Here is a 21,330-nt window from a genome sequence, read left to right on the forward strand (position 1 = left end):
ACTTTTATTAAAACTGGCTAGAGCTAGAAGTGCTAGACTTTTGTAATTGTGCTGTTTTGGGGTTGCAACCAGAGCAAGTTATTATAAGATTATATAGACATTTAAATAATACGATATCCACCAGTACTTAAAAGTTTAAATGAATATTTTTCCACTGTTACAGCTATTTCTTGCTGACTAAAATATTTTTTTCCTTCCCACAAAAAATACTAAACCTTGGCTGTAAGATTGGATTTCACAATACAAATGGTTAACTGACACAATTGATAGTGTTTCTTGTTATTGGAAAACTACAGATGAACAGGTGGCTTTAAAGAAACTGCGAGCAAAAGATAATGCAACTTCAGAAGTTCTGGAGTGGAATCCATGGGGACGCCCTGGTGCAGCAGCACCTGCACAATCAAAAACAAAGGTATGGGTTTAAAAACACTTTAGGTTGTTATATTCTCTTCCTTTTGCAAACTTTGCATACTTCCCTCCACCTTTCTTTAACTCACTGGTTTTTTAATGTTTTCCCCTGCTGAAAGAAAGGTAAAATATTTTTAAAATTAAATCTGTAGTCTAACTTGAGTGGCCATAATATTGCTTGCTAATATTGCAGTAGCTATTTTGTTATACACTGTACATGAATGTCATTTTGCCCAATTTCTTGCTTATATATTTGCCTTATTTGTCACCCTCAAAATTTAGGAAATGGAATATTAATTTAATTGAGCCAGTTCATTTACAGTGCAAGAGAAAAACTGCGAGAAAGGCACTTTGACACCTTTTTAGCTTCCCATCAAAGCACACAAAGCTGCTGTATAAACTGCTGATGAAAACACAGAGATTGGGTGAGGTCAGCATATGAAGGGTAAGATGAAGTAGATTCTCAGACTGGTTCTCAGACTGGACAGAAAACAAATGCTCGACCTTGGACTAAGGCATTGATGAGAAAGTGAGGTCTGCAGATGCTGGAGATCAGAGATGGAAATGTGTTGCTGGAAAAGCGCAGCAGGTCAGGCAGCATCTAGGGAACAGGAGAATCGACGTTTCGGGCATTAGCCCTTCTTCAGGAATGAGGAAAGTTGGTCCAGCAGGCTAAGATAAAAGATAGGGAGGAGGGACTTGGGGGAGGGGCGTCGGAAATGTGATAGGTGGAAAGAGGTCAAGGTGAGGGTGATAGGTCAGACTGGGGTGGGGGCGGAGAGGTCGGGAAGAAGATTGCAGGTTAGGAAGGCGGTGCTGAATTTGATGGATTTGACTGAGACAGGCTGGGGGGAGGGGAAATGAGGAAACTGGTGAAATCCGAGTTCATCCCTTGTGGTTGGAGGGTTCCTAGCCGGAAGATGAGGCGTTCTTCCTCCAACCGTCGTTTCGCTGTGGTCTGACGATGGAGGAGTCCAAAGACCTGCATATCCTTGGTGGAGTGGGAGGGGGAATTGAAATGTTGAGCCACAGGGTGGTTGGGTTGGTTGGTCCGGGTGTCCCAGAGGTGTTCCCTGAAACGCTCCGCAAGTAGGCGGCCCGTCTCCCCAATATAGAGGAGGCCACATCGGGTGCAAAGGATGCAATAGATGATATGTGTGGAGGTACAGGTGAATCTGTGGCGGATATGGAAGTTTAAGGCATTGATGAAATATGTATGTTAGCAATCTTACATGTGATTCCTTATAAAATAAAGAAGTCAATATTGCTAAAGATGACGAAGACAATGCAATGCCAAGAAGAAAGAACTTGGACTTAGGTAGCACCTTTTAAAACCTTGTGATGGTACAAAGTATTTTACAGGTGCCATACAGAATTAAATAATTTTGTGTAATTACTGTTATAGACTGATATGGCAACCAAGTCTTGCACTGCAGAGTACCAGAAATGCAGAGAGAAAAATTATGTTAACTTTAGTAATCATAAATAATATGCTACGAAACAAAAGTTCCTGTGTTCTTCAAGTAGTAGCAAGGGATCTTTCACCTTCACTAGAGACAGGAAAGGGACTTTGGCTTAAGAACATAAAAATGTCAGCTATAACAGTGCAGCAGTTCCTCATTTCTTAAGTTGAAAGGACATCTTTTGTTCTAATATGTCTTCACAGTAGTTAAGCAGGTAGTTCCAACACATCTTGCGCAGAATCTGCAGCAATCATTCTGCTTGATGGATTTTTTTTTCCCTAAAATAAAAATCATTATTGTAATGAGGTTAACACTGGGCTCAGATGTTTATGGCGTTGGTGTAGCTGATCTGGATCACCTCAACAACCGTTGTCGATTTATAGCCAGTAAAGGGCCTGAGTTTAACTTTGGTAATGTTTTGCTACACTAGAACTGAGCATCTATTTCCAGGCATCTCATTTATGTTGAAGAATGCAAGAGAAGCAGTGAAGGGAAGGAGGGAGAATAGAAAAGCGCTAGTGGTAGGGGAATCAATGGTTAGACGGATTGACAGGAGATTTTGTGGTCCCAGTGCCAGGATCCAAGATGTCCCCGAAGGGGGAGGATGAGCAGCCAGAAATCATGGTACATATTGACACCAATGATCTAGCCAGGAAAAGGATTAAGGATCTGACAAATGACTACAGAGAGCTAGGTTGGAAGCTGAAGAGCAGGATAAGTAGAGTAGTGACCTCATGTTTGCTACTGGTGCTACGAGATAGTGAGGTGAGGAACAGTCAGCGAGTGCAGATTAAAATGTGGCTGCGAGGCTGGTGCAGGAGGCATGGCTTCAGATACCTAGACCATTGGGATGCCTTCTAGAGAAGGTGAGACCTGTACATGAAGGATGGGTTGCATCTGAACTGGAGGGGCACAAATGTCCTGGGTGGGAGATTTGTTCGTGTGGTTCGGGAGGGTTTGAACTAGTTTGGCAGGGGGTTGGGAACCAGAGCTACATATCTGAGATGGGGAAGTTGTAGATGGGGCAGTGACAGGATGTAGTGAATCTTTCAGGAAGGTTTTCTAGGTGATGAAACAAAGGGATTGGTTAAAGAATGTCTGCTTTAACGCAAGCAGTGTCAGATGAACTTAGAGCATGAATCTGTACTTGGGACTATGATGTTGTGGCCATAACGGAGGAATGGTTGCTAAATGTTCCAGGGTTTAGAATGTTTAAAAAGAACAGGGAGGGTGGAAAAAGAGGAGCGGGTGTAGCAGTGCTAATCAGAGAGTGCATCACAGCTACAGAAACGAAGATTGTCAAGGAAGGTTTGTCAGTATGGGTGGATGTTAGGAACAGCGAGGGAGCAGCCACCTCATTGGGGGATTTCTATAGAGCCCCTAATAGCAGTAGGGAGATTCATAGACTGGCAGATTTTGGAAAAATGCGGATGTACCAGGGTGGTTGTTATGGGTGACTTCAACTTTCCCAATATTGACTTAAACCTCCTTAATGCAGATGGTTTGGATGGAGCCGTTTTTGTCAGGCTTGTTCAGGAGGGTTTCCTTACTCAGTATGTAGACAGGCCGACGAGGCGAGAGGCCTAATTGGACTTGGTGCTCGGCAATGAGCCAGGACATGTGTCAGATGTCACTGTGGGAGAACACTTTGTTGACAGTGACCACAACTGCTTCACATTTACCACAGCCTTAGAGAGGGAAAGGAGCAGTTACCAAGGGAAGATATTTAATTGGGGGAAAGGAAATTATGATGCTATCAGACAGGAGTTGGGAAGTACAGATTGGGAGTAATTGTTCCACAGAAAGGGCATAACAGGCATGTGGAGACTGTTTAAGGAGCAGTTGTTGTGAGTGATGCACAAACTTGTTCCTCTGAGACAGGCAAAAAGGGGTAAGATTAAGGAGCCTTCGATGGCGAGAACAGAGAAGCTTGTTGTCAAAAGGAAGAAGGCAGCTTATACGAGGTGGAAGAAGCAAGGATTTAGCACAGCTTTAGAGGATTACAGGCCTACTAGAAAGGAGCTCAGAAATGGACTGTGAGGAGAGCCAGGAGAGGGCATGAAAAAGGCTTGGCAGGAAGGATTAGGGAGAACCCAAAGGCATTTTACTCATATGTGAGGAATAAGAGAATAATCAGGGAGAAAGTAGGGCTGGACAGGGATAGCATTGGGAACTTGTGCGTGGAGTGTGAGCAGATTGGGGAATTCCTAAATTAGTTTTCCCTGAAGAAAGGGACCTTGTTGCGAATGAGAACTTTGAGGAGCTGAGAAACAGGCTTGAACAGATCAAGATTGATGAAGTCGATGTGCTCGAAATTTTGGCAAACATTAAGATTGAAAAGTCCCCAGGGCCAGGCCAGATTTATCCTAGGTTGCACCGGGAACCGAGAAAGGAGGTTGCTAAGCCACTGGCGAAGATCTTTGCTTCCTCACTCTCCATGGGAGTCGTACTGGATGATTGGAGGGAGGCAAATGTTGTTTCTCTTTTCAAGAAGGGGAATTGGGAAATCTCTGGCAAATACAGACCAGTCAGTCTTACGTCTGTGATCAGCAAGGTTTTGGAAAGAATTCTGAGGGATAGGATTTATAACTATTTGGAAAAGCATAGTGTGATTAAAGGCAGTCAGCATGGCTTTATGAGGGGCTGGTCATGCTTCACAACTCTTATTGAGTATTTTAAAGAGGTGATTATACAGGTCAGTGAAGGTCGGGTAGTTGATGTGGTGTATCTGGACCTCAGCAAGGCATTTCATATGGTTCCCTATGGTAAGCTCGTTCATAAAGTCATGAGGTATGGGATACAGGGAGATTTGGCTGTCTGGATTCAGAATTGGTTGGTTGACAGAAGCCAGAGAGTGGTTGAAGATGGAAAGTATTCTACCTGGAGGTCAGTGGTGAGTGATGTCCCACAGGGTTCTGTTCTTGGGCCTCTACTCTTTGTAGTTTTTATAAATGACTTGGATGAGGAGGCTGAGGAGTGGGTTAGTCAATTTGCTGATGACACAAAGGTTCATAGTATCGAGGGCTTATTGCAGGCTGCAGCGTGACATGGACAGGATGCAGAGCTGGGTGAGAAATGGCAGATGGAGTTCAACCTGGATAAATGTGAAGTGATGCATTTTGAAAGGTTGAACTCGAATGTTGAATATAGGATGAAAGACAGGGTTCTTGGCAGTGTGGCGAAACAGAGGGTTCTTGGTATTCAAGTGCATAGATCCCTCAAAGTTGCCACCCAAATGCATAGGGTTGTTAAGAAAGCATATGATGTTTTGGCTTTCATTAACAGGGGGATCAGGTTTTAGTGCCACGAGGTTTTCTGCAGCTCTACAAGACCCTGGTGAGACCACACTTGGAATATTATAGGCAAAAGTGAGGACTGCAGATGCTGGAAATCAGAGTCTAGATTAGAGTGGTTAATAGTGGTTAATAGAGTAGTTAATAGTCTAGATAATAATCTAGTTAATAGTATAAATTAGAGTGGTGCTGGAAAAGCTCAGCAGGTCAGGCAGCATCCAAGGATTCTCCTTTGAATCCTACAACTTCCTCCAGACCAAAGGGATAGCCATGGGCGCCCGTATGGGACCCAGCTATGCCAGTCTCTTTGTCAGGTACGTAGAACAGTCCATCTTCCGTAGTTACACCGGCACTACTCCCCACCTCTTCCTCTGCTACATTGATAACTGTATTGGCGCCACCTCGTTCTCCCACAAGGAGGTTGAGCAGCTCATCAACTTCACCAACACATTCCATCCTGATCTTAAATTTACCTCGACCATCTCTGACATCTCCCTCCCCTTCTTGAACCTCTCCATCTCCATCAATGACGACCGACATGACATTGACATTTTTTACAAACACAACCACTCCCACAGCTACCTGGATTACACTTCTTCTCACCCTATCTCCTGCAAAAATGCTATCCCATATTCCCAATTCCTCCGCCTCTGCAGTTTCTGCTCCCTGGAGGACCAGTTCCACCACAGAGCACAACAAATGGCCTCCTTCTTTAAAGACTGCAATTTCCCTTCCCACGTGGTTAAAAATGCCCTCCAATGCATCTCATCCACATTCTGCCCTCAGGCCCCACCCCTCCAACTGTAAGAAGGATAGAACCTTCTACCCTACCAACCTTCACATAAACCACTTCATCCACCACCTCCAAACGGACCCCACCACCAGGGATATATTTCCTTCCCAACCCCTTTCTGCAAAGACCGTTCCCTCCGTGACTACCTGGTCAGGTCCACGCTCCCCCCAACAACCCACCTTCCCCTGCCACCACCGGATTTGCAAAACCTGCGCCCACACCTCCCCCCTCACCTCCATCCAAAGCCCTAAACGAGCCTTCCACAACCACCAAAGTTTCACCAGCACGTCCACCAATGTCATTTCTTGTATCCATTGCTCCCGATGCGGTCTCCTCTGCACTGGGGAGACTGGACACCTTCTCGCAGAGCACTTTAGGGAACATCTCCGGGACACCCGCACCAATCAACCCCACCACCGCGTGGCCCAACACTTCAACTCTCCCTCCCACTCTGCCGAGGACATGCCGATCCTGGGCCTCCTCCACCACCGCTCCCTCACCACCCGATGCCTGGAGGAAGAACGCCTCCTCTTCTGCCTCGGAACACTTCAACCCCAAGTCATGTAGACTTCCCCAGTTTCCTCATTTCTTCTTCCCTGACCTTACCCCAGTTACAACTTTCCAGCTCAACACCATCCTCATGGCCTGTCCTACCTGCCAATCTTCCTTCCCACCTATCCGCTCCACCCTCCTCTCTGACGGACCAACTTCATCCCCACCCCCATCCACCTATTGTACTTTTTGCAACCTTCTCCCCACCCCCCCCACCGTCTCCGATTTATCTCTCCACATTGGATGCTCCCTGCCTTCAGTCCTGATGAAGGGCTTTTGCCCGAAATGTTGATTTTCCTACTCCTCGGATGCTGCCTGACCTGCTGTGCTTTTCCAGTACCACTCTAATCTAGACTTGGAATATTGTGTCCAGTTTTGGTCGCCCTATTATAGGAAAGATATGGAGGCTTTGGAGGGGGTGCAACGAAAGTTTGCCAGGATGCTGCCTGGACTGGAGTGCTTGTCTTACAAAGTGAGGTTGAATAAGCTCGGACGTTTCTCTCTGGAGAGGAGGAAGAGAGGTGACCTGATTGATGCATGCATGTTAATGTGAGGCAAGGATAGAGTCAATAGCCAGAGACTTTTTCCCAAGGTCGGATTGACTGGCACGAGGGGTCATAGTTTTAAGATATTAGGGGGAGGGTATTGAGGAGACCTCAGAGGTAGCTTCTTTACACAGAGAGTTCTGAATGCATGGAATGTGTTGCTAGCAGTGGTGGTGGAAGCAGAGTCATTAGGGACATTTAAGCGACTGCTGAACATGCACATGGACAGCAGTGCATTGAGGAGTGCGTAGTTTAGGTTATTTTATTTTATTTTAGATTAGGAATAAACCTCAGCACAACATCTTGGGCCGATTGGCCTGTTCTGTGCTATTTTTTTCTATGTTCTATTGTTGCTTTCACAAAAGTAAATTGAAGAAAATGTCCAAAGACACGATTTATTTCTGTTTATTTAGCCTCAATCTGCAATTTAACAAATTTCAGATAATACAAATTAACTAAAATACAGTCCCTGATGTATTAGAACTTTAATGGATCAGAATCCAAACACGTGTCTGTGAAAGGTTTTTCATTTTGGACACCTCTTGGCAAGCTTCTCCCTCAAATTTTTTTTTAAAGTTTTAGCCAACCACTAACTCTAAATCTTTCTAGCATAATCTAGTATAATGCCGAGAATGCTACTGTATGTTATCAAGTTACAATGTGCAGATTGTTGCCTTTGTTTCTCTTAGTCGCAAGCAACGTTACCAGCCGCATCCGGACCATGTACTGACAGTCGAGTGATTAACACAGCCCCCACTACAGTGAACACTGTGGATATAAACATTCCTTCAGATCCTAATGTTGGTAAAGCTTCGAGCTTTAGTTTTCCAGATTTACCTGCTGCCATCCGTTCAGCTTTTGTTCTTGGGGTAAGAAAGACTTGTTATGTTCTTCCCCTGATGTTTCATGAGAAAGTAATATGTTTCTTGCTGAAGAAATCTAATGGTGAAGTGAACAGTATTACTTCAAAAGAAACGAGTTATAAATAACTAATTCTGCCAAATAAGCTTATTGTATTTGAGCTGGACTGATTTTTTTTAAAAACTGAGAATGCATTCTGTTGTGAAAAATGACTTGCTCTCGTGTTAATCTTTTGATTAGGTTTACAACCAATGGTTGACTCTCGACTGCAGCTGCCCTCTGGACAATAAATATTGGCCTGGCCAGCAATGTTCATGTCCCATGAATGAATAAAATATAAAAAGTTCTTGCTTTACACTTTTGATATTTTCACACATTTCCCTTGGGAAGCACTGTTAGTGGAAAAGTTTGCAGGTTGATTGACAATATTAGGTGCAGGCACGTAAATTCTCCTTCTATGACCACCTTCTATATCAAGTTATCCCCATATGATGTATGATGGGAACAGTTTGAACTACACAATCCACAAAATAACAGAGTTTGGGTGACAGCATAAGCTGTATCACCTATTCTCACTCCCGCTGGTTGCCAGAATATTCCAGAGTATTCCATATTTCAGAGCTGGGCCGCATGTCTCTACTCACCAGAATTGCCCGGAATGGGACATGATCCAACACAGAATTGAGAATGCTACCATTAAACCTTATTCCCACTCCATTGTCTGAACAGTACATTGATTTTATTTATCAAAGGCACGTTGATGTACTGATGCTAGATAACTATCAAAAGCAATATGATATATTTAACTATATTGTTGCAACAGTAAATACACTTTCAATCTTCTGTATTGCAGTGTAAATTTATCAGTCTAAACTGACCCAGCATACAATTGTGTAATTCATATTGATATGTTAAAAATTTGACCCTATATATCTGGATTGGTGCCAAAGTATGTCCCTTGATCCATCCTGCTTGTCCTCAGCTAACAACAGGTGTTAATTTTATTTTTTGAAGTTATTGTTGTACTAAATGTATGTTATGCACACAGAATTAAATGAAAATATTAATTGGTGGAATCATTGCATCATAAAAGACTGCCAGTTATCCCGTTAGCAAACCATCAAATCACATGTAGGGTGATATCTGCTTATCTTTAAGTTAATTTATTCTGCAAAGTGTTTTGAAGTGTTTCCTTTTGGTGTTATATAGGAATCTGCACCACTAGATCATCCTTTCAGTGCAGTAAAACGTGATCAACAAAAGAAGTGGCTCCAAGAACTGGATAAGCAAAGAGAGGAAGTAAAAATTAGGAAGATGCAAGAAAAGCTAAAATATTCAGAGGTACACATGGAAACAACTTATCCAACCTTTAGTTCTTCCTGTGCTGCACTGCGGCCATAAGATTTGGAGTTTATTTAATTAATTCAAAAGGAAAATATCTACTTTATCTCTAATGTAAAGTATATTGAGAGCTATACAGTAGAGATGTAAATTATGCTTTTATCTCCTAACTTAAGGCAGCTTTTGGGTATATGTATTTCCCACTCAATTGGGAAAGGTTGGTGAGGCATAAAATGATTTCCCAATTTATAATCGCATCATTTTTTTTTGTATCCATGAGTGATTCATTTGATCAGTATAATCACTTTAGTGCTTCTGTGTAGTGTGTGTGGCATGTGTGTGCGTGAGCAAGACAGACAGACAGACAGAGAGTGTGTGCGTGAGAGGGGGTGAAAGGTGGAGGATGGTGGAATTAATTTTCAGTTTGAAGTTCAGCAGTTTTTTACTCCCTACCCTCATTTGCCACCACCAAACAGCCAGACAATTCTCTAATGAAAATCAGCAAAAAAAATACAGCTGGCTGACTATGGGCAGGTAAAACTGCAGACTCCAGTGTTGAAATACTGGTAGCTAAATAAATTGTGGGAAGGGGATCAAAGCCATTTCACATTTCAAAGGTATAGAATCCAGAAAAATTATGAGGTCCAGAATCTTTCCTGCTTCTTTTAGCCCTGGTATGGAAAATTCTAATTTCAATCTGGCCTCCTGGTTCTTCCCCTTTGAGTTTTAATGAGTAGGGTGGCCTTGGTGGGTACCTCTTACAGCAGCCCTTTTAAAATGCCATTCAAGTCATAATGACACAACAAGGTGCAGCACTTAATAAATCAGATAGTGCATTGACTACATTAAAATATGATTTAGTTCAAATAAATGTCTTTGGAAATCTATAGAAATGGGCAAAGTACCACAATGGTCCAGCCAGTTGGGGTGGGTTAAAAATTTCCCTACACTTTTCTAACAATCAATCATTGCCTGTCTTTTGCTTTAATAGGGCGATGATCACAACAGATGGGCTATGCATTTTGATTCTTACCAGAGGAAACCTGAGCAACTGACTCCAATTTCTGTGCACACTTCTGAATCAACACTAGAAAAATCTTCTGAAAAGGGAGATGGAGAACAGCAGTTTCCTACACTCACTGTTCCTGTACTCAGTCACCATAACTCTTCCACTGGAGAAAATGTCAGCAACATTGGCGTTTTTATGGGACCTGATGTGCTGTCTAACCCACAGAAGACTAGGTTAGGCTCATCTACAATTTTTATATGTTCCACTGCATGACTCTATCACTCCCTCAACTCATCTAATATTTAAACTCTCATCTCTCATCTATGTCTTTGTTATGTTCATACTTGATTCCAGCACATTACTGGCTGGCCTTTCACATTCGGTCCTCCGTAAACCTGATAATCCAAAACTGCGAACTGAGTCTTGCACCTTGTTGCATATAGCCATAACATCTGTGTTCAGTCATTTACACGAGCTCCCCATCAAACAATCCCTCAATATTAAAATCTTCATCCTTGGTTTCTCATCCATCCATGCCTCACCTTCCTATCTTTGCAATCTGTTCCAGCTGCAAAACCCTCCAAGCTAACTGTGCTCCTGTAATTCTGGCCTCCTGAACTTCTGTGATTTTAATTGCTAGCCATTCATGATGTTGTCTTTTAGTCTCTGGAGTTCTCCTCTTAAACCTCTTCACTTCATAATCTCTCATTCCTCGTTTAAGACACTTCCATAAAATCTGTCTCCTGGTCATTTATTCTAATGGCGCTTTTGTGGTGCAGTGTTGAAGTTAGTTTACCATACTTGAGTGAAGCACATCGGATGTTTTTATTTCCGTGATGACAGAGGACATAGCTGAAATAATTGCATGCTTCTTTGCCATATGTATGAACAATTTCTGCCTTCACGTGAGGTCCCCAGCATCACACATGCCAATCTTCAGCCAATTTGATTTACTCCACATGATATTAAAAAACAGCTAAAGTCTATAGACATTGTGGCAGTAATGTTGAAGACTTGTGCTACAGAACCAGCCATGTCCCTAGCTGAGCTGCTCCAAAATGCTACAACACTGGTATCTCCCTATCAATATGGAAGACTACACAGGTATGTTTTGTACATAAAAAACCAGACAACTCTAACCTGGACAATTACTGTCCTATCTATCTACTCTCCTTCATTAGCAAAGTGATGAAAGAGGTTGATGATGCTCTTGAGCAGCACTGGAACTCACTGACCTTCAGGTCAGGTTCCCACAGGCCCACTCAACTCCTATCCTCCTTACAGCCTTCCTTAAAACATTGACCGAAGAGCTAAACTACAGAGGTGAGGCAAGAATGACTGCCCTTGACATGAAGGCAGCATTTGATCAGGTGTGGAACAAAGGAGCAATATTGGAGTTAGTGGAAATCATGGACAGCTGTCTTCAGGATGGAGTCATGTCTATTTATGAAGGAAGATAGTTATGGTTGTTGGTGATTGATCATTTTAGTCCTGGGCCATTATTGCAGGATGTTCCTTGGTGTCGTGTCCCAGACCCAACCATCTTTAACTACTTCATCAATAATCTTTTCTCCCTTATAACGTCACAAGTGGGAATGTTCATCGATGACTGCACAATGTTTTAACATCATTCACCACTCTTCAGACATTTAAACAACCCATGTCCAAATAGCAAGATTTGAATAAAAACCAAATTAATCATGTCAATTACATGCTATACAGTAACCATCTCCAACATGTAAGAATCTAGCTATCTCCCTTGATATTCAACAGCATTGCTATCACTGAATCCCCAACTATCCTCAGCCTTCAGAGGGTTACTGTTGTCCAGAAACTGAACTGACCAGACATCAGATACTGTGGCTACAGACATCAGATACTGTGGCTACTGAGATCAGAGGCTGGGAATTTGGCTCCTGTCTCCACAATGCCTGTACTGTACCGAAATAACACAAGACAGGAATGTGATCGAACACTCTTTACCTACCTAAATAAGTGCAGCTCCAACTACACTCCAGGCTCATACCATCCAAAGTATCATGCTTGACTGAAACTCCATCCACCATCTTCAATATTCATTCCCTTTAGCACTGCAGCAATTCACCAAAGCAACTGCAATAGCAACTTCCAAACTCTCAGCCTTTGCTCCTTAGGAGAACAATGGCAGCAAAGTCAGAGGAAAATCCACCACTTATAAGTTGCCCTCCAGGTCGAACACTATCCTGACTTGGAACCATATTGCTATTTCTTCACTGTTACTGGGTCAACAGATAGACAATTTTCCCAAACAGCATGGTGGATTTATCTATTCCAGGTGGTCTGTAATAGTTCACGAATGCAGCTCAACGCTACTTCCTTGAAAGTAATTCAGGATGGGGAATAAATGCTGGCCTCGTCAGAGCTTGTGAACAAGCTTTTGAAGAAATGCCTATTGATTATGCAACAGATAAAGAAAATGTTCAAATTGCTCAAACAAAATAGCAAATATAGCACTGTCAGTTGTAGTGAACCAGAAAAGTTAGTTATTATAGATGTCGCAATATATTTTTAAAATAAAAATCGGAAGTGTAATTGAATACTCCCCACTTGCCTGGATGAGTGCAGGTCCAACAGCACTCTATGCTTAACATTGTCCAGGATAAAGCAGCCTGCTTGAGTGGCACCACATGGACAAACTTCAATTCTGTCTGCTCAGTTGCAGACATGTATACTGTCTACAACATGCACTGCAGAAATTCATGAAAGATCTTTAGACAGTATCTTCCCAACCCACAACCATTTCGATCCAGAAGGACATGAGCAGCAGGTACCTGGGAGTGATAACACCTACAAGTTTGCCTCCAACCCACTCACCAATCTGACTTGAAAGTATATCTCCACTCCTCTATTGCCACTGAGTAAAGGTCCTGGAATTCCTTCTCTAAGAGCATTGTGGATCTACCTACAGCACATGGACTGCAAAGGTTTGAGAAGGTACCTCACCACCACCTTCTCAAGGCCAACTAGGACTGGATCATAAATGCGGGTTCAGCAAGCGATGCCCACAACCAATGAGTGAATTAAAAAAATAAATCGCTATGAGGCTATAGTAAAGTCCAAGAAGCTGTGAAGTGCTCAGAAGAAGCCTGTGCACAGTTAAAAGTTAGTCAACTGAGCTACATATGTTCTAGATAGTTGGGTCTCGAAGGATGACCTAAATTATTTGAATAGCTCTGTAGTTATAGCTCAAGAAAATCCTATTATCTGTGAAGGGTTTGCACACATACCATAGTTCAGTAAAAATCACACAACACCAGGTTATAGTCCAACAGGTTTAATTGGAAGCACACGAGCTTTTGAAGTGACGCTCCTTCATCAGGTGATCACCTGATGAAGGAGCGTCGCTCCGAAAGCTAGTGTGCTTCCAATTAAACCTGTTGGACTATAACCTGGTGTTGTGTGATTTTTAACTTTGTACACCCCAGTCCAACACCGGCATCTCCAAATCATAGTTCAGTAAAGTTGACAGTGGATGTTGAATATCCACATTAGTATTTGCTTTGTGCATTTGTGCAAGAAGAGCTCAGGAAAAATCCAATGTTAGAATTGACTTGGTGAAGCTTGCCACTTGTGAAATGCTTTAGTTTTGCTTATGAGTAAGTGCTGGAATGCAGTTATTAAGAATTATAATGAGATTTAGTGACTCTCAATATCATTATCATGGGGGCATGGGGATTTGCTGAAAACATTTGTGGGATCTCTTTAATTACATGCTATTTGATGTACTATGATATATTCAACCATTGTTTGTACCCATATTTACCTTAAGTTAACTTGTGAATGGCAAATGAAAGTCTCAACCTTTTGGTCAATAATTTATGCATGTCTGTTTGAGTTATACCTAATAAACTAGTCTATCATAATTGACAGTCAGGTTATACATTTATTTTAGTACTACTTATTGTTTTATCGTGCTTTCAACATTACCAAATCTTAAAAAAATGCTAGAAATTTTTCAACATTATGACTTTTCAGCTTTCTGCGATCCATGACTGCTTTATTAGACCCAGCACAGATTGAGGAACGAGATTTGCGTCGAAAGAAGCAACTAGAACACCAGGTGATTGTATTATCTTTGTTTTAAGAAAACAATCTCACGCATGCATGATTTAAATAGTCAATTTTTATTCTTTTTTCATCGTTTGGTTTGTGTACAGTCTTTTGATTCCTCCATTGTACTATTGTTAAAGAATAACAATTTATGGAATCAGGCAAGATCTCAAAATCAAAAAACCAAGGAAGTATTGTTAACATCATAATTTCCAGCAGATTTCCTTCATTCCTTTGGTTTCTCTACCCATATCCACAACCCAAAAGTGAAGCAATGTGTTACAATCCTTGCATAAGTTTATCTCTGACCAGTGTCAAAAGAACTGTAAAATCTAAAAACATAGGAGATGATTTGGCACATTATACTTAAGCCCACTATGTTGAATTTCATCATTTTGTATTTAGTGGTACAGATAGTTCATAATCCCTTGTGAATTTTTCATGAGATTTGGTGACCCGCTATGTTATTAAGACCTGTGGTCTGTTGCTGAGGAATCTGTAGGATCTACTTGATTACAGCATCATTGTCTGTTACCCGTATTTGCTTCATGTTTGGGATGTTAGAATATGAGTCATTTCTATCTTTGCACATTCTAAATTTTGTAAAATCAGTAATCTTTGCATGTTTGTTAAAGTTTTAAATCTGTTATCCTTAACAAAATAAACCCTGGCTGAATTGTTTCAATTACTACCAGATAGAGCCTATGCCTAGTTAATTGGTTAGATTATCACTCTAGTTAAATTTAAAATTTGTTCTAGCTTGTGAAGGAGTCCAGAAAGTAATTGATGCTTCCCTCTGACCTCAGCCACAATATCACTCTTTGTGTCAACTATTAGTTCCACTCGTGTTCTCTTTTTACATGCCTCTGCAATCCTTTTAATTGGATTTGAGCATTATTAGCAAGGTCAACATTAACCCATCATTTGAGAAGATGATGGTGAGTTGTTTTCTTGAAACGCTGCAGTCCATGTGGAGAAACCACACCAACAGCATTATTAGGAAGGCAGTTCTCAGATTTTGATAAGACTGTGAAGAAATAGAGCTGTAGGTTCAAGTGGGGAGGGTGTGTGGCTTGGTGGAGTACTTGTTGTGGATGGTGATGTTCCATTTGTGTATTGTTCTAGTTCTTCTAGATGGGAGAGCTGAGTGTTTGGAAAGTCCTATCGAAGTCCTTATCCTTGCTATATTGTTGCAGTGTATCTTGTAGTTAGTACAAATTGTAGCCACTATTTGATGTTACTGAGGGATCAAATGCTTAATTTCTTGGTGGGATGAAGGTTAAGTGGGCTGCTTTATCTGAGATGGTAGTAAGCTTCGCTTTTATTTCTGGAAGGACAGCACTCTTTCAGGCAAGTAGAAAGTAGTCCTTCAACCTTCTGACTTGAGCTTTGTAGGTATTATTGATGGTAAGTATCCAATTCTCTTTTTTAAGTTACTTCTGCCACTATCGAAGCATATTTTATTTATTCCACCATAATCCCCCCAAGGTTTGGATTCCTGTAATAAATCAATCCTTCTGTTACTCCTCTCTTGAGAACAAAACCAGATTTTCTAATCTCTCCACATCATGAAAGATGCTTGTATCCGTGGACAATTTTCTCCTTTTTCAATCCACAGATGTTTTACAGCAGTTGAGTCCAGTACTTGAATCTGATTAAATATTTCTGGATTTCATATACAATGCACCAGAAACTCCCCAATTGAACAACTTTGTTCACAGTTTCTGGAGATTACTATGATAAGGATCCTGGATGACTATCACAGTCTCTATTCCTGTTTCTAAGAAACGTAATTACGTGGTTTCACTCAAGCTATCACAAACAGCAGCAGCTGAAACAGGATCACAGATGAACAGTACAAAATGTGGAATTCTGTTAAGATATAAAAACGAAACAACACTGAGGAATTGACTAAACAACCTATTTCCTAGTAATTCAAAGAACAAGGTTTCATCGCCGCTTTACATTGTTTAGATCTTATTTAATGATATTTTAAGAAGATAGTAGATAATATAAAATTAATTGCTATCTTTCATGACATGATAGTTAATTTATTTAGTCTTGTTCTTTAGAAAGCTATAGCCATCCAAGTGGAGGAGCGCCGCAGGCAGAAGCAGCTGGAAGAAGATCAGAAACGCAAAGAAGAACAAAAGGAAGAACTTCGTTTGGCAAAGGAGAGAGAAAAATTGAAACAACAATATGAGGAAGAAACACGAGCACAAAGGGAAAAAGAAGTAGGTGTTGTTAACAATTTAACTTTAAATTATAGGTGGAGCTCCAGTTGAGCAATATCTTTACTGAGTTTTTAAAATACTATCTGATCTGCAACTAAGTTTAGTGCTTTTTTGGATATTTAACTCAGTAATATACATTTCCTAATCCTTGATGCACTGACAAAAATGTATTGTTATCTCAAAACTTAATTCAGTACTTAGTTTTTTTTTTACAGTTTATTGGCTCAACTGATGGAACTCTTCATATCTTTTTGTTAGATAGGCGTGCATTCTAATTCCATTTTGTGAACTGAAAAGAAACTCTAGGTGTACACGTCCTGTGAGAATGTTGTGTCCTCTCTAGAACTCTAGAATGAGTATGGTACTGAGATTCTTGTTTCCATGTTCGAAGTGTTCTGACCAATGTTCTTCAAACAAACAACACTGCCAAACTCATGAATCCTATTTGTACTTTTTTGCGGGATCTTGCTGCATACAAAATATTTACTATATTTGCCTTGCGAACAATGATACCTACTCTAAGGAGTAATTAATTGGCAGCAAAGTACTATAAAAATACGAAAAGCATAAATCACATTTACTTTTATTGGTCATGTCTGTAATGGGGCTTCATGTTTCTGGGCATTAGAGCAACCACTCAAATGTTAATAGACCAAAAAAAATCTATGTAATTGATTGCATAGGCTTGGCTGTGTTCTTATTAAAACAAATTCACCTGGAAGCTTAAATAGGTAGAAAAGAGGCAGCTATCAACCACTCTGTGGTGGCAGGCTTTCTAACACTTGCCATAGTCAATCCTGACCCCTATCTGTTGGCCATGGAGTCTGGGTGAGCTAACCTAAGAAAGTGCAAATAGTCTAGATTATGGATAAATCAGCTGAGGTCTGGGATATAGGTTTGAGACACAAGGTTCCCATCTACTAAATATGCACCTTGAATCGGCAGTGACAAAAAAGTCTAGGCTAAACTATCCTTTTGTTTGCTTCCGCAGCTCTGGCAGTGTGCCCAAAATCTTCCCTAGAGCATCACATTGTCAGTAATGTTTGAAATTGTATTTGCTGCGTCAAAGTGCATTGAGAGTGCCATTTGGTCTGAAGAAAGTGTAATTGCAAATCTTCAACTTTGGTGGAAGTTTTTTTGACAACAGCTAATTAATTGACAAAACTAACAAATTATGAATTTCTAGTTAAAACAATTAGAATAATGACTCCTTGTTTGTTATAAGCAAAACCTAAAAATGGATATATTTTGAAGTATCTTTGATCTTCTAGGAATTCCATAATCGTAAAATCAACATGCTTTATGAAACTGTACAGAGGGCACAAGAGGAGGCACAAAGGCAGAAACAAGAACAGCGCATTAGAGAGTTGGTTCGTAAAGGGCATGATATTTCAAATCTACAGAAGAATGTAGAAGGTATGTAAGAGATAATCACTACAAATTCTAAAATTTGGTTATTGTCAAAGAATGTAGTAAGGATTGTTCTCAACACTTTTTCCACTTCCTTTTGATTGACTACATTATTTATAACTGACAGATATCACAGACTGCACAAGCTCCTGCACAGTACCTGGCAGCCATGATTGTGAAGAGGTTAGTGAGGTACTGGGACAAGCTGAATTGGAAAAAGATTCTTCAAGAAAAGACAGAAGTATCCAAACGGGTCAGTATTTGTTCAGCAAAAGACTTGCTGAATTTTACAAAACCACAAGACTGCCCAAGTATGATGGCAATATCATCTGTCCACTTAGCTTGGTCTATTTATAACAACATTGAACTTTTCTCTCAAGCACTTCAGCCATTGGTTTGCTAGTTGGTTGTTGCTGGTGCTGTTGTCAGTCACCTTATGTCTGTTCCTTGTGCGTAACCACCTTTTACTGTTTGAAACAGTTTATTTATTCATCCTAAACATTGCTTGATATGTGAATAGCTCTATAAAATCTCTTAACCATCTCTGTTCTGTGAAGAGTTTTGTCAGATCTTCCAGTCTGTCCCCAAACTTTAGTAACTTATCCATGGACATAGGAACAGAAATAGGCCATTCAACCCATTGAGCTTACTTTGCCTTTTGCTTAGATTATGGTTGATCATCCACTCAATGCCACTTTCCTGCACTACCCCTATAATTCTTGATTAACTTAAAAATCACACAACACCAGGTTCCACAGATATATTTGGAAGTACTAGCTTTCAGAGCACGGCTCCTTCATCAGATAGCTGTGGAGCAGGATCATATGATACAGAAATTTTAGCAGAAGATCACAGTGTTATGCAACTGGTACGATATATTGAACAAACATAGATTGCTGTTAAGTCTCTCATCTTAGAATGGGTTACAGGTTTCGGTTTGTTAATATGGAAATCCCAGAACTACTATCAAGTCACATTCTCGAGATTACTTTAGGTTTTATAAAAAAAAGTGACATCTCAACTCAGACAATGCATCAAAGATGTGAGGTTAGAGTATCCCAAACTTGAGTCAGACTGGTTCTGTTTCCAAAATTGGAATTTATAAAATGTTAAATGGGTTGACTGCCTGCAGATTGTGTGTCTTTGGAACAAAATAGGATGTATCAGCAATTACAATTCTGCAAATGTAAATTCACCCCATAGACTTATGCGTGCATGTGATGAAAGAGAGAGAGTGCACGTGTGTGTGTACGTGTGTGTGTTTGTATGTATATGCCTATTGGGTGGAGGGGGGATGGGAGAAGGTGGTGTGTGTGTGAGAAAGAGCATGTGTAAGAGAGTGTCTACGTATGTACATACATACGTGTTTGTGTGTGTGTGTATGTATTTTAGTAGGGCCACCTGTAGTGTGACATGAACCCAAGATCCCAGTTGATTATGTTTGTTTTTCAAAGAAAATATCTCACAATTCATATTGTTTCATCTGCGCTGTTCTTGCCAATTCACTTAACCTGTCCAAATCACCTTGATGCTTCCCTGCATCTTCCTCACAACTTACTTTCAGAATAAATTTGTCATCTCAAAATTTCATAGTATAATCTTTTCAAATCAATTTGATCTTATTGAACATGGCTATGAATTTGAGGTGCTATATGCAAGGAGCAATGCTTATGTTAATTATGTGAGATCGCTCAGATAAAATACAGAATTGTAACAATGTTTGTATTTTCCAGAGGATTTTGAGTTGATTGCGAAAGTTGAATACAGTGCAGAAGTTACAGACCATAGTGCAGTGTCCGACACAGTAGAAACAGTTGCAGAATGCAACACTGTGCCAATCGCAAAGAAATCCAAGATGAAGCCAAGTGAAAAGTTTGCAGTGACTGAAAAAGAAAATGTTTTGTTATATGATGATTCATGCCATCAACTTGCAAAAACTAAAAAAGGGAAAAATGAAAAACGTCCAGAATGGAACACAAACAAAACAAGTAAGAGGTACATCCCTGCTTCAGAACGTTATCCTAAAGGTTTACAGAGAGAGAGAGAAGAGAAAAAAATGAGAAGACAGATGGAACTGTTGCAGTTGTTGGAAAAAAATGCTCCAGAGCATCGAGTGAAGAAAAAGCAGTCCTCTAAAGAACCCGTAGTAGAGAGACCACCTTCACCAGTGGTGCCAGCACTACAAGCAAAAATAGCTGTCTGTGTATCCCCTCAACCTGTAGAAAAACAAGAATTATTTGTTCTGCAGCAGGTAATGACGTTACTTTACAGATATATAACATGTTCAGAACTATCATGAGTAACGAGACCACTGTGTACAATGAAAACGAAAGGTAATTTCCAGACTTTTGCATTTGTGATGTGACTAACATCTGAATCCTGTTAAAATGTTAGACTTGATCGAAGGCCATGAGTATCTGGATGCGAAAGGTGATGCTCAATATGGAAATGAAATGTATGAACAGAAAGTTTTTTGACTTGGATTGATCATCATAATATAGGTTAAGCATACAAGTCCAGACAAATTTGGAATGCAGTTAATGAGATTCCTGCCCTCAGATTGAAGTAGGAAATATTGAACAGGATTCCAGCAAGATTAAGTACGATTAATTAATTCATACTATTGAGAGGTCAGCTATCTTCCAGTATTCACTGTTCCAGATCACAAATGAGGAATGTCCATTAAGTTATTGTATCAGAGGGTTTAAACTGAACATAAGTCATACCTGGAGAGAACAAGGAAGGGAGGAAAGTGGTGTTTGGTGGGGTGTGGAGGGGGAGGAATGTGGAAGTTGGGGAGAGAGGTGAAAGCTGGAGGATATATCACTGTTGCCATTGGCACATTATTGCTACTATGACTCACAACTTTATTCTTAATGAAATGAAATTCAATTATAACCATTCATTTTCTTCTTTCTGACAAACAACTAACTTCTAATCTGAAGGATTTACCATGAAAACAAAGCCTTTTAACATAAATTTATTCATTTTCTCAATGATATTACCTCAAAAGTCACAAAGGATTGCCCCAGCTTGCATTACTTTTTTGAAGTGTTGAAATTCAGGCTAATTAGATTTAATTGAGCAGTTACGCTGAAGCCAAAATAAGAATACTTTAAATGTTTGTTCTTTATGAAATGTATTTACATATTGCTATCATGGAATTAGATGAAATATTGGAAACATGGGCACAGCAAGATGAAACAATATTTTAAATTCGTCCTCAAATTACGACGTGGCAAGACAGAGAACCTCGAGCGTAATTTCTAAATGAAAAGCAACTCCATAGGTTCGAGTGTGGACTGTTTGTTTCTTTTTCCTTGTTTCCCACA

The 21,330-nt window shown here is 40.4% G+C and overlaps 1 protein-coding gene across 2 annotated transcripts in view; it reads left to right on the forward strand.

Annotated features, from left to right (window-relative positions):
* The window catches only part of ccdc66 (coiled-coil domain containing 66), a 73,150-nt gene that overhangs the window by 28,825 nt on the left and 22,995 nt on the right, over positions 1–21,330 (forward strand). For both annotated transcript variants that reach the window (XM_043708100.2, XM_043708099.2), the window contains 9 exons: positions 297–412; positions 7,744–7,923; positions 9,125–9,256; positions 10,248–10,498; positions 14,280–14,364; positions 16,427–16,588; positions 17,860–18,004; positions 18,126–18,251; positions 19,732–20,249. In XM_043708100.2, the coding sequence (XP_043564035.2) occupies positions 297–412; positions 7,744–7,923; positions 9,125–9,256; positions 10,248–10,498; positions 14,280–14,364; positions 16,427–16,588; positions 17,860–18,004; positions 18,126–18,251; positions 19,732–20,249 (1,715 nt within the window). The remainder of the gene's footprint in view (positions 1–296; positions 413–7,743; positions 7,924–9,124; positions 9,257–10,247; positions 10,499–14,279; positions 14,365–16,426; positions 16,589–17,859; positions 18,005–18,125; positions 18,252–19,731; positions 20,250–21,330) is intronic.

This window comes from Chiloscyllium plagiosum, unplaced genomic scaffold (genome assembly GCF_037043375.1).
Source record: "Chiloscyllium plagiosum isolate Xiang-an unplaced genomic scaffold, Cpla_swu_hap1 HiC_scaffold_14, whole genome shotgun sequence".
Taxonomy (NCBI): Eukaryota; Metazoa; Chordata; class Chondrichthyes; order Orectolobiformes; family Hemiscylliidae; genus Chiloscyllium; species Chiloscyllium plagiosum.